The 19,212-nt window shown below is 50.1% G+C and overlaps 1 protein-coding gene across 1 annotated transcript; it reads right to left on the bottom strand.

Moving 5' to 3' along the window:
- Window positions 1-1,358: 1,358 nt before the first annotated feature.
- Window positions 1,359-18,549, bottom strand: WNT5A (Wnt family member 5A). The gene is made up of 5 exons (XM_036738971.1): window positions 18,478-18,549; window positions 11,839-11,978; window positions 10,226-10,476; window positions 4,846-5,138; window positions 1,359-1,896 (listed from the first exon to the last, which is right to left on the bottom strand). Exons 1-5 carry the CDS (start codon window positions 18,481-18,483, stop codon window positions 1,438-1,440), a joined length of 1,149 nt encoding a protein of 382 aa, XP_036594866.1. The 5' UTR covers window positions 18,484-18,549; the 3' UTR covers window positions 1,359-1,437.
- Window positions 18,550-19,212: the final 663 nt, after the last annotated feature.

The following is a 19,212-nucleotide window of genomic DNA, read 5'->3' as shown; positions in this document are numbered from 1 at the left end:
CATCTAGACTCCCCTGTCCAAGTCCTTTCTGAGGTCCTGGAGTGTCTGTCTGTCTATCTGTCTACCTACAGGCTATTACAAGAGGTAAGAACGTATGGTCAAAACACAGGGTCATAACTTGTATTGCTGCAACACCTCCTTGAAGTGAATTGGCCACATAAAAGTCAATAAAATGTAAAGCTCTCATCTCCTCTGAATAAGACTCTTTACAGAAAGTCCACGAGGAATCCAGAGTTCTCAGAAGGTGGCTCGCATGATTCATTTCCTCTTGTAAAAATCACAGGGGAGAGATGCGGAGGTGCATTTGGGGAAGGCGGCCAGCCCTCACAGCCCAGGATCAGGGAGGCCTGGGGGTCGGATCAGGGGAAACCGGTTTTCGGAAATGCCTTTTTCTGGCTGGGGCCATCCCAGTTGTGGGCCAAAGGACAGAGGTCTGCTGGCAGGTTTAGGCCAGGTGGGACATTACAACACTTGCTCATTCTCACTCTTCTCGGGTCACTTGTTAACCAGGCACTTCTAAGGGAAATGTTTTGTTTTTCCTTTAAATTTAAAAAAAGGGGGGGGGGAGGAGAAGAGGCCCTTGAAGAAATAGATGATTCTTTGAAGCTGGAGGCCTCTTTCATCTCAAAAATGAGATTTATCCACAGGGTTTCAGACTACTGACCTGATCTTGGCATTAAAGGTATTTATTTAAATTCCTTCCCCCTCTCACCCTCCTCTAGATTTCACTACTAGAACAAAAGAGTTCAATGACAAAGGTTAGGCAGGTGGAAAGAATACCCGTCAGACACCTCGTCCCCCGAGTGATGCTGGATCGTCTCTGCTCCGTTACAAGGAGCCCACCACCCTTTGGAAGAGACAAACAGCTTTGGCAATGGCGCCCCCAGCACCCAGCCCAGGCTGAGCTTTGGTTTCATGAGACCCGGGGCGGGGCGGGGGAGGGGGTTTTCTTAGTGATCTCTGTAACAGGCACAATTCAGTTTGGCCGAGGATGCTAAGTCACCAGAGATGCAGGCCACCGTGTCCCATCTGGACCCTCAGGACAAAGGAAGGAGACAAAACATCGAGGTTCCCTTTCCTTCTCTCTGTGAGCCACGTCCCATCCCTACCTTAGGACAGGTTTGATTTCCCCTCATTCTGCACTATCACAAGTCTCACTTCCACCTTTTCCCCATAAAATAAATATTTTCTTGGTCCCCCCCCACCCGATTTTTTTTTTGCCAAATAATAATAATAACAATAACCATAATAATAACAATAATAAACCACATCGTTCTCGGACGGGAGCAGACAATGGTTCTAGTTGCTTCTATTTGCAACCGGGCTAAGGGGGTGTGGGGAGGGGGGAGGGGGGAGGAAGTCACGGAGCGCTCTATAAATAAAGTGGAGAAAGTCCTGGGGTGGAGAGGGCGCCCCCTGCTGGAGGCAGCAGCCCTGCTATTTGCACACAAACTGGTCCACGATCTCCGTACATTTCTTGCATTTGACGTAACAGCACCAGTGAAATTTGCAGTGGCAGCGTTCTGTCTGGACCGTCTTGAACTGGTCGTAGCCGCGGCCGCAGCACATGAGCTCACAGCCGTCCATGCCTTCCGAGGTCTTATTGCAGAGCCGGCCCTGAGTGCCCAGGGAGCCCGTGCTCTCGTTGCGCACACAGTAGTCCGGGCTCGGGTCGATGTAGACCAGGTCCTGCGTGGTGGGCGTATTGAAGCGGCTGTTCACTTGCACCAGTTTGCCCCGGCTGTTGAGTTTCATGGCCGCGGCGCTGTCGTACTTCTCCTTCAGGGCATCCCCCACTTTCCGGAAATCGGCCAGCTGTAGCCAACAGGTCTTCAGGCTGCATGAGCCGGACACCCCGTGGCACTTGCAGGCCACATCCGCCAAGTTATAGACCGTCTGGGAAAGGAGAAAGAAAGACAGAAGGAAAGGCAAAAGGACAGAAAGAGAGAGGGCAGAGAGAGAGACAGAGAGACAGAGAGAGAGAGAGAGAGAGAGAGACCAAGGATGGAAGAAAGGAAGAGAGAGAGAGAAGGAGAAAGACAGAGAGAGAACACAACGACGGAAGGAAGGAAGAAAGTAGAGAGAGAGAGAGAGAGAGAGAGAGAGAGAGAGAGAGAGAGAGAGAGAGAAAAGAAGGATGGAAGGAAGGAAGGAAGAAAGAGAAAGAAAAAGAGGGGGGGAGGAAGGAAGGAAGAGAGAAAATGAAGAAGGAAGAAGGAAGAAAGAAAGGGGGGAGAGAGAGAACAAGGACAGAAGGAAGGAAGAAAGAGAGAAAGAAAGAGAGAGGGGGAGGAAGAAAGGAAGTTAGAGAAAAAACAAGGATGGAAGGAAGGAAGGAAGAAAGAAAGAAAAAGAGAGAAAAAACAAGGAAGGAAAAAAGGAAGGAAGGAAGGAAGAAAAAGAGAGAAAGAAAGAGGGAGAGAGGAAAGAAGGAAGGGGAAGAGAGAGAGAGAGAGAGAGAGAGAGAGCAAGGATGGAAGGAAGAAAGAGAGAAAGAAAGAGAGAAAAAGAAAACAAGGATGGAAGGAAGGAAGAAAGAGACGGGGGAGAGGGAGAGAGTAAACAAGGATGGAAGGAAGGAAGGAAGAAAGAAAGAAAGAGAGAACAAGGATGGAAGGAAGGAAGGAAGCAAGAGAAAGAAAGAAAGGGAGAAAGAGAGGGAGAGAGAGAGGGAGGAAGGCAGGAAGGAAGGAAGGAAGGAAGGAAGAAAGAAAAGAAAGAAAGAAAGGAAAAGAAAGAAAGAAAGAAAGAAGAAAGAAAGAAAGAAAAGAAAGAAAGAAAGAAAGAAAGAAAAGAAAGAAAAAAGGGAGAGAGGAAAAAGAAAGAGCTATTTACTTGGGGCAAAAGCAGTTTAGAGTATAGCCATTGGCAGTATAGTTCCCAGGAGAGAAGGTGACCTTCAGCCTCAGAGGGTAGAAGGTGGCCTCTCTGGGAGCACAACTTTCCCCCAGGTCCCCTACAGTAAGGGACAAACTGTCCCTTTTCCTAGAGCAAACCATGCTACACAGTAGCCTGGGGCTATGAGAGGACCCAAAGGTGAGCTAAGGGGATGGAGATCCTCATGGGGAGTGTATGTGCCTCCTCACCCATTAAAACTCAATGCTATTAAGCTCATCATCCTTGTTCCATGCTAGATATGGGTCTAGGCAACCAAGGTGGTCTCAGCTATTCTGCCTCCCTGCAGGTCCTAACAAGGACCTTTAGGAATGTCAATCACATCAGAATATCCACCCAAAAGCCTGAAAACTTCAACTTCTTAGATTCACTGCCTCTAGGCCTGCCAGCAAAGGCCCCTATCCAGATGTTTTTACTGCTGCCCAGGATCTGTTCTCACTCCTTCATTAGGTGACCAGGTAGGGGGCGGGGTGGGGGGAAGTGTTCTTGGAACTGGAGCATGGCTGGAGAATCAGTCCCATCCTAAATGACACTGTCTTCTTCCCAAGTCATTTAAAAAGAGACATCAAGCAGAGGCCGGGACACCCTGAGGTTGGTAATGGGGGCAGCCACCCAAATGAACCCCAAAGGAGCCAAAGTCAGGATTCTGATGCTGCCAGACTCCCTGAGGAAGCTCACCATTTATCTCATTAACAATGAAAATAGACCCAATGTGTGGCCACCAGATCCTTGAGTGTCACCCAGGAGAAGACAGTTAATAAACAAGGCAACTGAAGCTCTCCTTTCATGTGGCCTCCATTGCCCTTGCAATGGACCTGGAAATGACCAGTCCCCACAAAAACCCACCTGACCTCTCCCTGCCACCTTGGACTGCCTCAGTGTTCTCATCTCTAAAATGAGAGGCTCTCCTTGGAGAAGCTCTCGGGGCCCCTCCAGCTCCAATAGGCTGGGCCTCGTGATTATCTTTCTCCCTTCTTCACCTCAAAACACAGAAGTGTAAAGTCTCCAGGCGAAGGTTTCTGGCATCTACTATGAAAAAATAATGACTCTGGCTTTCTGAGTTGCCAGTGTTAAGAAAAGTTTACACCCTTTCATTCAAACGTTTTAAAGAAACCATAAAAAACCATGTGTTTAACCACAGGAAAAAAGGGGGGGGTATTTTTAAATATTGTGGAGAAGCTTTTCATATCCTCACGAGGGGCCTGGGGGAGGGGGAGTATGGCGGCGGTGGAGGTTTATAGCACCCTGCAAGAACATTCTTCTCAGGGACATTTTGAGCTCTTTTCTTCCCTCCCAAGTGTCTCTCATGATTGGCCAGGCTGTCAGACCTATAAAATTCCAAACTGTTGAAAGCCCAGCAGCTTTCCTAGAAAAAGTTTTTTTTTTTTTTTTTTAAATCAGAGTCTAAGGTGAGTGATCTAATTTCAGAAAGGGAGGGGCCCAAGCAAAGAAGGAAAGAGCCAGAGGCTGAAACCTGGGGAGAGGGGTCCTTCTCAGCTGGGCATCCACTGAAATAACTTGTTCAAGAGGGTCCCAGGCAAGATCCTATCCCTTCTCAGAATTTGAGCCAACCACAAATATGTCAATCTTCCATGGGAGTGGGGTGGGGGTGGGGGGGGCAACGTGTAAAGTTGGGTATTAAGGATTTTATGTTTGAGTTCACCGGCAGATTTCACTGAGATCTAATTTAAAAGGCCAGGAAAATATCTCCTTGGTAAAGCAACACACTCAAGAACTTTCTAGAGGGAAGCCAAAGCCAGAAGGTTCAACCCCAGCTGAGCCTCCATGCTACTGGCTTCTTTCTGGGGAAATCTAGGAGGGCCAGCAAGGTGTAGAAACATGTCTGGGTGGGCACCCAGGGCTCACTACACAGGAGGAGGAGATGTAGGGGTTTGTCTAGGTGGGCACCCAGGGAGAAATTCAGGGCTCAGTCCCTGGTGAGATACTCACCCTCCTTCCAGCTTCATTGTTGTGCAAGTTCATTAAGGTCCGGGCACTCTCGTAGGAGCCCTTGGAGTGGATTCTCTCCCGCTCCCGAGCATCTACAAACTCCTTGGCAAAACGGTACCCATAGTCAATGTTGTCCCCACAACCTCCCCAAAGCCAGTCCCGGGGCAAGTCTTTGGGCCGTGCAGCTCGACTGCAGCCACAGGTGGACAGTTCCCCTTCCCTGCAGGCCCGGCTCATGGCATTCACCACCCCGGCAGCACTGACTGCATAAGTGAAAGCCGTCTCCCTGCTACCTGTAAACAAAGCAGAGATCGGTGAACATCAGGAAAGCAAGATCACACATCATCCCCAACAGAGGCTTACTTCTTCCCTCACCCCTCCAAAGAGCAGAGGGCTGGGGTTAGAGTCAGAATAACTGGGTTTAAATCCTAGTCCTGCTGCCCCTGAACCTTGAACAAGTCACAACAGCCCCGGGCCTCAGATTCTGCATCCATCACATGGACGGGCCAAACTGAATGACCTCTCTGGTCCCTTCATACCCCAAATCCATGACTGAAATAACAGAAAGACCCTAAGGACAGCTTGAAATGCCTTGAAATTCCCTGTTGAGTGGGAGGTTTTAGCAGAGACCCTGGAGACCTTGGTTTTCCCATCACTTCTACCCTATCCCAAAACAATGACATTATGCGCTTTTCCTCACTAGAACACTCACATAACCTCTTTCTGAATGACTGCTAAGACACCCCCCCCAAGAGCCTGTCTAGGATTTTCTAGAGAATCAAGATAAAACTCGATGCTCCTAAACCTTAAAGAGAATATTTCTCTCCTCCCAGATCACAGGACCATACAGAGAAGCTGAAGGGAGTCTCAAGAGGCCTCCCCATTCACATCCTTCACAGGCAGGTGAGGGCAATGAACCCTAGAGAAGCTAAGTGGATTCCCGAGGTCACATAGCTGGGAACTCAAGTTCCCCATTCCCAGTTTTTCGTGTGTATGCATTTAAGCCTTGTTCCCGCTTCAACGGGTGCCCACAGCTAGTGAGTCTGCTGTGTTAGCAAGGCAGTCAGCCCCAGGATGAAAAATCAGGGAGGAAAAAGCTAGCAAGAGCCCTTTGTCCTTCTCCCCACTCTAAAGCAGGAAATCTTTATGGTCAGCAGCCTTGGATATTAAAATAAAAATCCAGATTAACCCTAAAGTGGGCAAGGAACTGAAAAGATGGTGGAAGAGGGCTTTCCCAAACTACCTCTGAATTCCACAGCTCTGTGGGGAAATTTACTTACGTTAGAAGAAACCACTAAAGTATGAAGTCTTATGACTGGGGGCTTGGAGGGGGGGCAAGGATAAAGTAAACACAGAGGCGGTCAAAACCCTGGGAGGGCCTCAGTATCTTCATCTGTAAAATGCAAGATTGGACTAGATGGGCCTAAAATAGCCACTGGAGAATGAGTGGAAAGGGCAGGATTCTATGGCCCTGGGCCTGTTTCTCTAACACCTTCTTCTAAGAACTAGCTCTGGGGACCCTTGGAGAGCAGCAGAAGCAGCTTTGATCATCCCCTTGGTCCCAAACTCAAACAGCATGCGGCTTCCCTCTTCTTCGACTTTTCGACACAGCCCTAATTCCCTTTTCTAGGAATGGTGAGAGTTCCGATTTGCAGCCAGAGCCTCCCTCGCACATTTGGAAAATAAATAACTTGGGGAGTGAGCCCGTGGTTGGCATTTCCTGCCATGGAGGAGCAGAATCCAAATGAGTGACTGGGGTGGGGGGGAACACACAGTCATATCTACCTTGAACTTGAACTTGGGGTGGGGGTAGGCAAGAAAAGGAAAGTAGAAATAGGAATAGGCACGCAGGGCATTGGGTTTCTGTTCTTCAGATGGGAAAACTCCAGGATTGGAATTCCTGAACTAGATGGGGAAGGGGTGAAAACAAGTCAATATGAAGTGAGAAAACAGGACCATACTCTGTATAAAGGACATAAAAGGCCCTTATAAAATAAGCCACATCTACACATACACATGCATGTTCTCATATACGTACGCTAGCTTTAAAACTCTATGTATTTATTTGCATTTGTATGTATATACATACACATACAAATACATGGCCTTGTATATCTATGAAACAAAGAGACTTGATAATCATCTCTGTGGCCAGGGGGATCTGGAGTTACATCTCGCCCAACATGGACTAGTGATTTGATCTTGGGGAAGTCCAAACTTTCTGTGTTCCAGACAAGTGTTTAAGCCCACAAATCACAGAAGAGATGTTCATCTACAGGATAGAAAGAGTCCTTGGGGACCAGGAGTCCCCTAGGAGGATGGAATCACAAGTCCTTCCTAACCAATAAATCAACACACACACACACACACACACAAATATATATGTATACATTTGTCTATATACATGTGTGTATATACTGCCACCTTGGAAGGAAGGAAGGAAGAAAGAAAGAGAAAGAAAGAGGGAGAGAGGGAAGAAGGAAGGGAGTATATGTACATATGTATATGTGTGTTTTCCAAGTTACAAGGGGAAACTGGCTCTGTGATTTTGATGGTATAGAAAGAAACTCTCTCCTTAGAAACATTTTCCTCAAAATACAAGAAAAGACTGGGGCAGAGAAACCTAAAAGCAAATTAGTCCCCAAAAGAAATGCTATCCTTTGGAAAATGTGCATTTTCAGCTCCACACCAGTCAGTTCACTCTTTTACTCTGTGACAGTGCTGATCTGACTTGAGATCCTTCTGTGTGGAAGACTTACATTTACCATCTCCCCACCCCCCTAAATGAGGCTGCCTTTTTAAAACATCTTTGGCCTCTGTGAAAACAAAGAAAGCAGGGGCTGAAAAGCTGGGGGGGGGGGTTACTACTTAATGAAAAATGAGAAACTCTTTTTTTGGTTGGAAAAAAGTCTCTAATGAGCCCTGTTGTACAGAATGTCTCAAAGGCATTGACACGTAAGAAAAATGAGGTGGCTAAGTTAAAGAGGATGGGGGTCGGGCATATCACCCTAAGCCTCTTTGACACTGGTCCCATTATAAGGTCAGATTTTCACATGGATTAATTGTTTCTGAACAATTTCCCTGATATATGTATTAGGCGCACACACACACACACACACACACACACACACACACACACACACTGTGTCTCTCTCCCTTTCTACCAACAGACTGTCTGCCTTCTCCCTCAGTATATTCTCCTCAATCAAACATTTATTGTGGAGAAATCCAAACTAAGTAACTTTCTCACCCCTGGCAAGATGGTGGAGGGGCAATCCCCCTAGATCTTATTTATCTGGGAGTCTCTTTGGTCAGTCTACTTCCCCCAATCCCTCTCATCCCCCCACCTCCCCACCCCCACCCCTGCAGCTTCCTCTTGTTAAACAGAAAGAATTAGCCTACTCCCTTCATTCCTATAGTTGATGTGTTGGCTGTTTCTTGCTTAGAGAAGCTGATGCCTTCCTGAAACTTGCTAAAGGCCATGATCAATTGTTTGGCAGGGGAAGCTCCTCTATGTCCTCCTCTCATCTGGCCAGAATAACAGCTAACTCAAAAATATCATCAAGGAGGGATCCCTCTCCAGAGAGTCTGGACACACTTTTCCCCATCAACCCACCCACTTCCCATGAACCCAAACAGGAGTCAGGCATCAGGAAATGCTGTCAAGGGACAATTAAATTATGCTCTGGTGCAAAGCCTGCTACTTGTCCCCAAGGAAGGTGGTTCTTGGCTCCTGGACCACACTCGCAATAGGTTTGCCCTCAGACCTCCAATTCACTTTGTAAATGATAGCTTTTTCTGAAGCTTGTGGTATGGAGTGTTCCATGGATGGAAGACTCTCACGAATTGACCCTGGAAACAAAGGCGCTATTCGAGTGACTAACCCTGAGGATCTGCCTCCATTACACCTCCCAACCCTGCCATCCTCCCCACCCCCTGCCCAGTACTCTCATTACCATAGGATCTACACTCACATATGTTGCTGATGAACACAACAAGAGCATACACTCTCATATTTGAGAACAGGCCAGTTCTGTGCTATCTTGAAGAACCAAAGACATTCAAACTCCCACAAGTCACAAAGCACCATGCATCTGAGACCTGGTTTGTCCCACACCACCTCATGTGGCCTGTACACCCTTCACCTATGACCAAAGACACCCTCTGGGATATTCTATATACCACGGCCCACCAACTCAGTACTCCTAGATTGAGAACCTTATAAATAAATTTGTTACATTTTAATCATTAACAGAGCAGATAAAATGCTACAAAACTTTGCAGACTGAAAATGCAGACTATTTTTCCATTCCATTAAGAGAATGGCTTCCAGTCATATATTATTTTAGTTTATGAAGCTGACGTGTATGATGTCCAGTGACAGCCCGTTTTTTTTTGTTCTCAGAGAATGAACTTTTCACGTTTCTTAATGTATTTTTGCCATCTCTGATGGATCCAAAGCCCTGTTTTCCTCCTGAGAGACTAATTGCCTTGATCAATTGCATCTTCTTGTAAATTGCACTCATCCATTTCAAGGGCTTGTTGGAATAAAAATAAAGAGACCTCAAGAATATTCATACTCAGGAATAAGCACAGAACCACATTTGCTAGAGTGTACCCTTTTCTATTAAACCAAACTGAGGCCTAACCTATCTTTCAGACCTTTGCTTTTGATGCCGTTTAATACCATCCCTACTAGTTTAAAAGATTAAGTCTCATTGTTCAAAATCTTGGAATGGAACTTTGAGCAGCATCAATCTATTTCTAACCTGAAATTCTCAGTTGAGAAGCCTCCCATGCCCTTTTCCAACAAGCACCAAAAGAAGACGCAAATTATTTCTCTTTTTTCTAAAACTCCTCTCACCAGTGAACCCACATAGGTTTCTTTCACATTCCATCTACAGGAAAAATCTATATATACCAGGTATTTCTTTTCATTTGCTCTAAAGTTAAACACTCAAAATCAAAAGCTTTTAGCTTGCTACTAGGGTGATGCTAATTGTTTCAGAACCTAGGCAACTTCTGAAAACCACAAAAGTTTGGGAATCCCAACCCCCCAAATGCCAGCACCCTTGCCATCCACTTTTGGAAAACCAAAAAGAAGCTGGATTGCTCCGTTCAGAAGAGTGCTGAGATCCCAGGCATTGCTGTATTGAGATCAAGCGGGAATAAAAACTGTTGGCAAACTCATCCAGCCTGAATTACTGTTATTAATAACGTAACATTGGCACTATCGGCAACAACAACAGAAATAAAAGATCTAAAACTATTTTGAACAAACCAGAGGAGAACAGTAGGCAGGCTTTGGAGTAAATTGGGATAAATGTGTATTTACAACAAATGGCTTGGGGGCAGGGGAAAATAAAAATTTATTTCCTACCTATCTGCATGACCCTTCCAAAAACAGAGGTGTTATCCACGGTGCTACAGTTCCATCGTCTGTGTCGGAATTGGTACTGGCACTCCTTAATGCCCGTCTTTGCTCCTTCTCCAATATATTGCATGTGGTCTTGATAGAGATGACAGAGTTTCTTCTGGCCTTGAGAGAGCCCTGCCAGTTGGCTACACAAGGGCTGAGCTCCTATGATATAGACTTCTGACATCTGAACAGGGTTATTCATTCCTAATGACCTAAGGCGGGGGGAAGAGAGACAGGCATTGGAGATTTAAGATCAGCTTCCATCTCCAGGTAGCACCTAAAGCAGGTCAGCCCTCCATGGATCTGTGGACACACATAGCCTTTCTCTGGTGGTCCTTTTGACAAAGTGAAAAGAGGGTTTCGGAAAAGTTCTGTGTTTAAACTCAATGGTGTGGCCCATGCTGTCTGAGGCCAGCAGTCTGACTTGGCCTTGATTCCTCCTACCCCCTGCCTTGTCTTCTCCTTCAATATCCTTGGACCCAGGTGGTTTGCAGATTTATTTAGGCACATGCCAGAGAAAGTGGAGAAGCTTCAGGGAGGAATTCAAACTGGAAGATGGGATTCCCTCCATGCTGGGTATCCTCACCCGATTTAGAGGTAACTGCATGGAAAATTGAGAACGGCTCTGAATAACAAAGGTTAGGAATAAAGATAGTATTCCCTTCTGATGGGGGGGGGGGGGAGAAAGAGAACATCCAATATATTCCATCTAGCCATACATCTGTGTACATGTATAAGTATGTATTGTGTATATATGTGTAGGTATATACAAAGTCTATTACAGAAGCCAAGCACTATTTGGGGGAATTTTTAAAAAGAGCTTCTTATATGACCCCAAAGGACTAAAACAGGGTATTCAGTCAGACAGCAGTCAACTTAGACAGTGAGAAAAATGTTGTTCATTTAAGGGAGGGGGGAAGAATTCAGAGAGCTGTCATAAATCATTGCTGGATATTCTGCAGTCTGGAAGACCAATGACTGCAAGAAATCTTTTTTTGGGGGGGGGGGCAGGGGCGATGTGATTATTTCAAATTGCTTTTTTTTTTCCTCAGCCCAACTTAGAGAGTTTAGTTGTCTTTCCAGAACCCTGCCTATTTTCGGACCCTGTAGGTTAATAACCTAGAGTGACACAAAATAAAAGCCGAAACTCACTTTTATTGCTGAGAGGTGACAAAAAAAAGTTTATAGATAGGTTTACAATTATTAGAGAAGTGGATTTCTGTTCCCCTTTATGGCACAGAGTACTAAGACTACATGGGCATAACACATGCACTCCCACATCCTAACAAGGGCCCTATAGAAATCTCCGAGGTTTACTTGCGCGTATTCCCCATAGAGCTTAAGATAATCTACACAATGCTGGGGAAATATTAAAAAAAGAAAGAGAAAGAAAAAGAAAAAAAGGGGGGAGGAGGGTGCCTATTAATATATGCATGTTCCATATGATAAATGTACATACATATATAGATAGGCTCCCAAGGAAACTCCACCGACATTTTTGGTCTTAAGAATATTGGCTGTCGTGACTCCAGAAAAAGAGAATGCAAATACACAGACATTTCAGATCTGCTTACCACCAAGAGCTGGCCTCTATCACAACTTGGGTAACAGAGATGAAAATGGCCAAGGCCACTAGAGACAACTTCGAAGGCATCGCAGTGGCACTGCCCGATGATCCCAAAGTACCTCCTTGGACCAATATTCCAAGCGACTTCTGGAGAGGGAAAGAGGGAGCAGATGTTTATTGTTTCTCAGTTCATTTTCGAGCCTGCAAGTTTAAACAAGGGAAGCATCCTGGGTCTCGGAAGTTGCCTGCTGCCTGGCTGCGTGGCTGTCCCTTCTCTTATCCGGGAGTTTTTGATGGCAAGATATAGGCAGCTGCTTTTCCAAATTAATCCACCCACGCAGCCTCGGGAGGAGGAAACCTTATTCCAGGGCGATGCTGCTTGCGGAGGAGCAGCCCAGCGATTACAAACATGTCTCAGGGCTGTTGCGTCCCAGCCCGGTGCCAAGCCAGCCGGCAGCAGCCTCCACTCTTTTCCCGTATTCTTTCTTGCCTCCCGCCACTTTCATTCACTCTGCTCCCCCAGGAGGGCAGGCAAGTATCGAATGAGGGGTGCCACCACCCTCACTCATCCCAGACCTGCGGCACCCAGCAAGTGGAGTCCAACTCAGTCCCAGGGAGAGAGGTGGCCAGATGCTCGGGGAGCTGACTGGGAGCAGAGAAGCTCACTGTGCGCCGACTGGGGGGAGGGTAGCCAGGGAGGGCGGGGAGGTGGTGAGGACCTGGGGGTGGGGGACAGAACTGGAGGGAAGGGCAAAGGGGTACGCGGCGGGGGCGGGGTGGGGGGAGGCGGCCAGTGAGAGAGAGATACCCAGCTGGTAAATTTAACTCCGAATTGACAACGTATGCTCCATAATCAGTTTATGGGCTGGTTTGTTGGAGAGCCACTTCCAGATGGCCACGGGCAGGGCAGGTTTCGTTTAGGACTTTCTCAAGAGCGGATGAAGGGGAGGAGGGAAAGGAAGAGGGCAACCCTCCCAAAGGAGAAGCGGACAAGCCACTCCACCTCCCTCCAGCCCTGGGCAGCAGCGGGGAAGGGGGACTGTTTGGGGACTGCCTGGGGTAGCACTGCATTAGGCCCAGGAAGGGAGTGAAAAAAAGGACAGGGTCTGAAGACTAGTCAGGCAGACACAGGGCCAGTCATTTCCCCACGGTTACACGCACAAATCCAAGAGCTAAGTCCGACCTTCCCTTCTTCCTGTTACACCGGCCCCTTCCCTAAAGCTGAAGTAGCTGAGGGGATGGGGCACATCTGGGCGTCCTCATCCGGGTTTTCTGTCCCTCCTGTTCAGCCCAAGCTGACAAAGTTGAGTAGGGGATCGAAGTTTCCTTTCCTGGGTTTTCCAGAGCCCAGTAGGACCAAGCTACAATCTCTCCAAAAGGGGACAGGGGGCATTGGCCGGGAAACTGCTAGTGGCTCCCTGGAGGCAAGTAGCTTCTTCTGGGAGGGTGGACAAGACAGCGGAGTCCCCTCTGCGCTGCTGACTCTGGGGGACAGAGTTGGCAGGCGGAGGGGCGATCCACAGAAGGAGCAGAGGTTCCCTCCCCCAGGGAGAGGAAAGAGGGGAGACGCTGATAAAGATGCAGAGATCCCCTCCAAATAACTTTTATATGTATCACTAAGTCTGCCTTGCTCGGGCCTCCGGAGCCTCCCTGGTCTTCGTACCTCCCAGGTCTCCCGGCAGCAGCAAGGGCTGAGCCTGCAGGGCGGGGACAGGGAGCCCGGAGGCCAGCTCGGGGGTGAGAGAGAGCTAGGGTGGGATGGAGGTTGCAACTGGGGGTGGGTAGAAGGAGGACAGAGGAGATCCATGAAGGCTGCCGAGCCGCCAGGCTCCCTACCTGCCCCGGCCGCCACCACCCCCAATACTGCTCCCCTGAGACAGAGAGCAGGCAGGCCTGCTTCCCTCAGCCTGCCCCGTCTGCAGCGGCCAGCCTGGCCTCGCATTTTTCCCTCCAGCTAGATGGGCGAAGCCTCCCCTCCCGGCACATTTCCCAAAGCTCAGCAGCTCCTTCTCCCCTTCTCCCCCGCCCCAAAGTGTCAAGTTTCGGGACTTACTGGGGGAAGAGGAGTGAGTGGGGGGTTTGTCTGCGTCTGCCCGCAGCCAAGGTTCCCATTTAAATTTTCCAGAAGGGGCGACCCCAGCGGGAGGGAGGGGAGAGGGAGGGAGGGAGGGAGGGAGGGAGAGAGAGAGAGAGAGAGAGAGAGAGAGAGAGAGAGAGAGAGAGAGAGAGAGAGAGAGGCAGACCAGGCAGTCTGTGGTGTGCACACACATCTAACATACGTGTTTACGCCTAGGCATAAAATGTATGGATGGGAGTTGAAGGGTTTCCAGGCTAATGCAGAGAGGGGCTGCTGGGAGCGTAGAGGAGGAGAAATTGATAACAGATCCCAAGGATTAAAGCGGATGGATCTCTTTGTTACCGGCAAAGCCACACAGACGGAGAAGGAGAGCCCGCAGCCTACCATAGGGAAGGGGCAAGTTCACTGTCCTTCCAATCAATGCAACAAAGCCAGCGGACCCCAACACTTCCCCTCAAGTCCAAATTAGCGATGTGGAAGGACTGGATGGGTAGTGGGGGGGGGGGGCGAGGAGAGGGAAAAGGGGAAAGTTTCTGTGTCCCAACTGAGGAAGGCGGTGGAGAGACCGAGAAGAGGCCAACCAACCGCTTGCTCTGTTGCTTTTCTCTGAAAGGGCCCCACCCCCAACCCTCACCCTCACCCAGCAGAGTATCCCCCAGCCCTTATTTTTTTTTAAAGGACCCTACGATCCAAGAAGCAGGAGAAACCAGTGTGTATAATACATAGTTGCCCAATGGACCTAGAGTCGAGCTCCTGCAAGAAAGAGTTCAAAACTTTTCTCACTCTGTCCCGCCTTGGAGAAAGTCAAGTTCCGGAGCTGGCCCAGCAACTTTGAAAGGGGGGGAATGCAAAGCGAGTCCCCTAGTTAGAGCCTGAAGAAAAGCTTTGCATGAATACTCTGAATGGGAAAGTGAAGGGTGTGTGTGTGTGTGTGTGTGTGTGTGTGTGTGTGTGTGATTGTGTGTTCTTGTTGGAGGGTTTTGTTGTTCTGCAGTCCAGAGTCTATGCCTTTCCCAGGTCCCCGGAGATGAGAGGAGAAGGCGTATTTTGCCGGGGACAGACAGGATTTATCCTGCCGCGGGACGCTCAACGCTGGGGGCTCCCTATTCTGTGTGTGTGTGTGTGTGTATGAATGTATGTATGTGTGTGTATATATATATATATATATATATATATATATATATATATATATATATATATACATATACATATACATATATATGTATATATAATCTCGCTGAATTAAAGGTGTTCTTAATTCTCCCCGATGGGAAGGAAAGGGGAGGAGGGAGGAAAACCTGTCACTGCAACGCACAGGAAATTCACGATAACCTGAAACCTGCCAGAGCTCAGACACACACACAGCTTGTGGCAGGAAAAACGGAAATTAACAGCACCCAAGCACAGAATGGGCGGGGAGGGGCTTCTCTTAAAGCACCCCCAATTTTAGCCCTTCCCTTTCCCTCCAACTTTCCCGTCAGTTCCCCACCCTATCTGAGGGCTCCCCAAGCTAAGCAGGCAGCCCCGGGGCTCTCTATGCGGCCTTCCCGTTTCCTCCTCCCAGCTCTCCAGCGGCTCTGAGGCCCCAGATCTCTGGGAAACCGCTGGGAGCTTAGGAAAGGCTGGTGGAGTGGAGAGGGGGAAAGCCAAGTTTACATACATATGTAGCCAAAGGAAGGTCACAGGCAGGCCCAAGACCATAACGGAGAAAACAATGATGGGAAACTCCCAAAGTTCAGGGATTACAAGTGTGTGTGTGTGTGTGTGTGTGTGTGTGTGTGTGCGTGCGTGCGCGCCCACCCACCCCATGAGCTTCTCTATTTTAGATCTTGTTTTAAGGTGGGGTGGTAGGGCAAGATACAGAAATACTTTGCATAGGAAAAAAAAAAACAGTTTCAGGCTCCTTGATAATCCCAAAGCCAGGGAAAGTGAGAGCTTCTCAGCTTGGTCTTGGCGCAATTGCAGGCCGCGGGCAGTAGACAAAGGGGCCATCATTGGCCTGGAGTTCTCTGACCCACTCAACCTTCCCTTCCTCCTGGGGCCTGCCTCTTAGAGCCCGAGGGGCTGCGTGGTAAGGAACACGGGTCAAATTGCTAGCACCCCGTGGTGTTCTCTCCCTGGCTCCCTCAAGGGAGCTCTCACACTAGGGAAGTGAAAAGCAGCCTTCCCTACCTTTCCATCAGTATCGGATAAGCTCGGAGAGAACTGGCCAGCCCCGGCTAGAGATGGAGAAACGCGGCGGAAGGAGGAGGCCAACTTTGGCACTCTTCATCCCTCATCCTTCTCTCTCCAGAAACATATTTCTAGAGCAGGAGCCCCATTACCCTACCTAAGTCGCTTCTTTCTTACAGCCTACCCAATTCCCTAACGTCATTTTGCATTATGGCAAACCAGCCCGTGGCCTTGGAAGAAGGGGACCCGTGGGTTGGGTGGGTGGGGTGAGGGGATCCGAGGGGATCCGAGGGATCCGCAGGGCCAGCAGGAGTGTCAAGAACTGGGGACCTGTGTGTAAGTTGGTGCTTCTTAGAGTCAGCTTTCCGTCTGCAGGCAACTGATCTGCGCAAGTACCTCCCTTCGGGATGCCGCGGAGGTCACCAAGCTATCGCGTAGCCTTAGGCCCTGGAGGAGAGCCATCTTTTTTACCCCAACTGGAGAATCACCCAGAGGAGCTTCAGAAGACCCACAGCGCCCAGAAGAGGTAGGAGAGAAAGGAAATTAGACAGCCTCGAATATCTGGGAGGCGTCCTATCCCCGCGTGGCCGACAGGGGGCACTGGGGACCGCCCCACGAAGCGAGAACAAACCAGGCAGCGAACAAGCGAGGGAGGGTGGGAGAGAGCTCACAGATCCACCCGACCCGGCTTAGGCCATTAGATACCCGGGGTGGGCCGAACAAGTCTGGAGGCTGCGGGTAGCGGGAACTGGGAGCGTCCTTCTCTTATTCAGCATCCCGGTAATTTCAGGGGGAGCGGGCTGCGGCCAGATCTCCTCCCCTGGCCGGCATGACCGGGCTTCCTCCCCCAAGCTCGTCTCCCTTGGCTCCCCCACTTCCAAGCTGTGCACTTGAGATGGGGGGGGGCATGAACTTCACCCATCACTGTAGCAGCCCGCGGGCCGCCCCTTTAACCTTCTTGGGTAGAGGTTGTCTGGCAACCTGGCTGCAACATCTGGACGGCTTTGAAAGGGGGGGGGGGGGGACGGGGGCGGGGCGAGGAAGCCCTGTGGCACCGGCTCCGCAGGCTCCTAAAGGACTTCCAAGCCTGGGGTTGTCCACTTAAGAAGGGAAGGAAGCTGCTGGAGAAACTGTCACTCATTCACCCAACCCAGGGCTGAGCTGAACTCAAGCTGGTGTTTGATGGAGAGATTGGAGGGGGGGGGAGAGAAAGAGAGAGAGAGAGAGAGAGAGAGAGAGAGAGAGAGAGAGAGAGAGAGAGAGAGAGAGAGGGAGAGAGAGAGAGAGAGAGACCGGGGAGGGGGAACAGATGCAGGTTTTGATTTTCTAGTGGGGGAGCACTTTCTCAGGACTCGACCCCCAGGGCAGGTCTCATTCTTTCCTTGGAAATCCGGCGAGAGAGCTGGGTTTAAGACTGGGGGTATCAGAGGACTTTCGCCAAGTAAGAGCACCTCGGGCAGCGCCAGGGGAACTGAGCGGACTACGGAAAGGGAATGGGGGATGGGAGTTGGGGTGGGGGGTGGGGGTCTGTGAAAGTGACCTCTTGGTGACCCTCTGAGTGCCGGACTCTGGTGAGGCCGGGCACAGCTGACAATTCAAACAAACCCCAGCGACCAAACTTCTCCCCGCTCCCCGCATTCCACCCCGAGCGGAGGCTGAAAAAAACTTCAAAAGGAGTAAGTCAAACGAGGGGGGGGGGGGCGGCGTAGCTGTAGGGTGGGGGCAGAGTAGGGAGGCCCCCCCATCCAGGAGACTGGCCCCCTTACAGATGCAAAATGCGGGAGGCCGGCGCTCACAAAGCGCTCCCTCTAATCCTCGGGACGCAGCCAGGCCGGCCCCCTCGGGCCCCAGGGTGTCCGCAGAGGCTCGGGCCAGGCGCTCTTAAAGGGCCAGTGCTTCCCCCGGCAGGCCGCCCAGGCAACAGGCTGGGAGGGGACAGCGACAGGGGGGGACTGGGAGGTGAGGCGGGAGGGAATGAGGCAGGGCTTGGGGCTGTTTTCGCCTAGTCCCTCCTCCCGACCCTCGGGGTCCAAAGAAATCGAGGCCGGCCTCGGGCTCTTTGGCCCTTTCCTCTTTGGGCTGCCCAAACATCACGGAATTATCACATATGTGACTGAGACACTTTACAGCCACAACCCGAACCTGCTGGTGGGAAAATTAAAAAAAAAAAAAAAGAAAGAAAGAGAAAGAAAGAAAAGGGAAATAACATGGGCCTTCCTCCTCTTCACCCTCTTACTTCTGCTCCACCCCCCCTCCCATTCCCAAGACCACTTCGACTTCAGAGTAGAAGCTTGTAAGAGAATTTGGAGAGAGAGAAGGATGAGAGAGAGAGAGAGAGAGAGAGAGAGAGAGAGAGAGAGAGAGAGAGAGAGAGAGAGAGAGCAGCCTCGAACCTACCTCCATGACTCACGGGAAAGGGGGCTGGAGGTGGATGGAAGTCCCCAGCTCAGGGAGAGCAGCCCAGGAATCACAGCGGAGCGGCGTCGAGCCAGGCAGAACCGCACAGCCCTGGGTGGGTGTCCTCGAGAGCAGGGACTGCCGACTGCAGGAGCAACAGCAGCCCCAGCAGGAACCCGCGCCGGAGCCCAGAGTGATAGTAGAGTGGCCTCGGGTGTCCCGCACCGCAGCCGGGGCCGCGGGGGAAGAGCCCTGGAGGCCGGGGTGGGGAGAAAGTCCGGGGACGAGGCGGGCAGTGGGACCGGCGGAGAGGGAGCCGAGTTCTGCGCTAGCGCCCTGGCGACCGTAGAGCCGTGCTGCGCTCTTCTGATGGCTGGGTTCCCAACGTCCATCAGAGAGGGCAGTAATTAGGGCTTTCCAACCCCAAATGTGGGCGTGATTGTGCGAAACACTTTACAACAAATAAAAAAAAAGTCTTTCACAAGGGGGTGAGACCCCCCCCTCGTCCCCGCCCGCCCGCCCCCACGACACACTTGCCCCGAGGGCAGAGATTCTTCCACCCAGGTGCCCCTTTCTTTCCACCAAGACTGTGCAAGCTTCAGGCTGTTCTCGCCTCCCCTTGGACTCCTCTCTGAGTCTGGGGCCGAACCATTCGCTCCGGAGCTCTAGTCCCTTCGTCCACCGTGAGTGTGCGTGTGTGTGTGTGTGTGTGTGTGTGCGTGTGTGTGTACGCGC

Source organism: Trichosurus vulpecula, chromosome 9 (genome assembly GCF_011100635.1).
Source record: "Trichosurus vulpecula isolate mTriVul1 chromosome 9, mTriVul1.pri, whole genome shotgun sequence".
Classification (NCBI taxonomy): domain Eukaryota; kingdom Metazoa; phylum Chordata; class Mammalia; order Diprotodontia; family Phalangeridae; genus Trichosurus; species Trichosurus vulpecula.
The sequence above is the reverse complement of the archived record's forward strand: the minus strand, read 5'-3'. Positions and strand labels throughout refer to the sequence as shown.

What these genes read in the sequence shown, in the direction of transcription:
- WNT5A (XM_036738971.1), bottom strand. An exon ending in TGGAAGGGTCATGCAGATAG is followed by an intron (nt 5,139 to 10,225) that starts GTAGGAAATAAA and finishes CTTTGTTTACAG; the next exon opens with GTAGCAGGGAGACGGCTTTC. An exon ending in ACAATGAAGCTGGAAGGAGG is followed by an intron (nt 1,897 to 4,845) that starts GTGAGTATCTCA and finishes CTCCTTTCCCAG; the next exon opens with ACGGTCTATAACTTGGCGGA.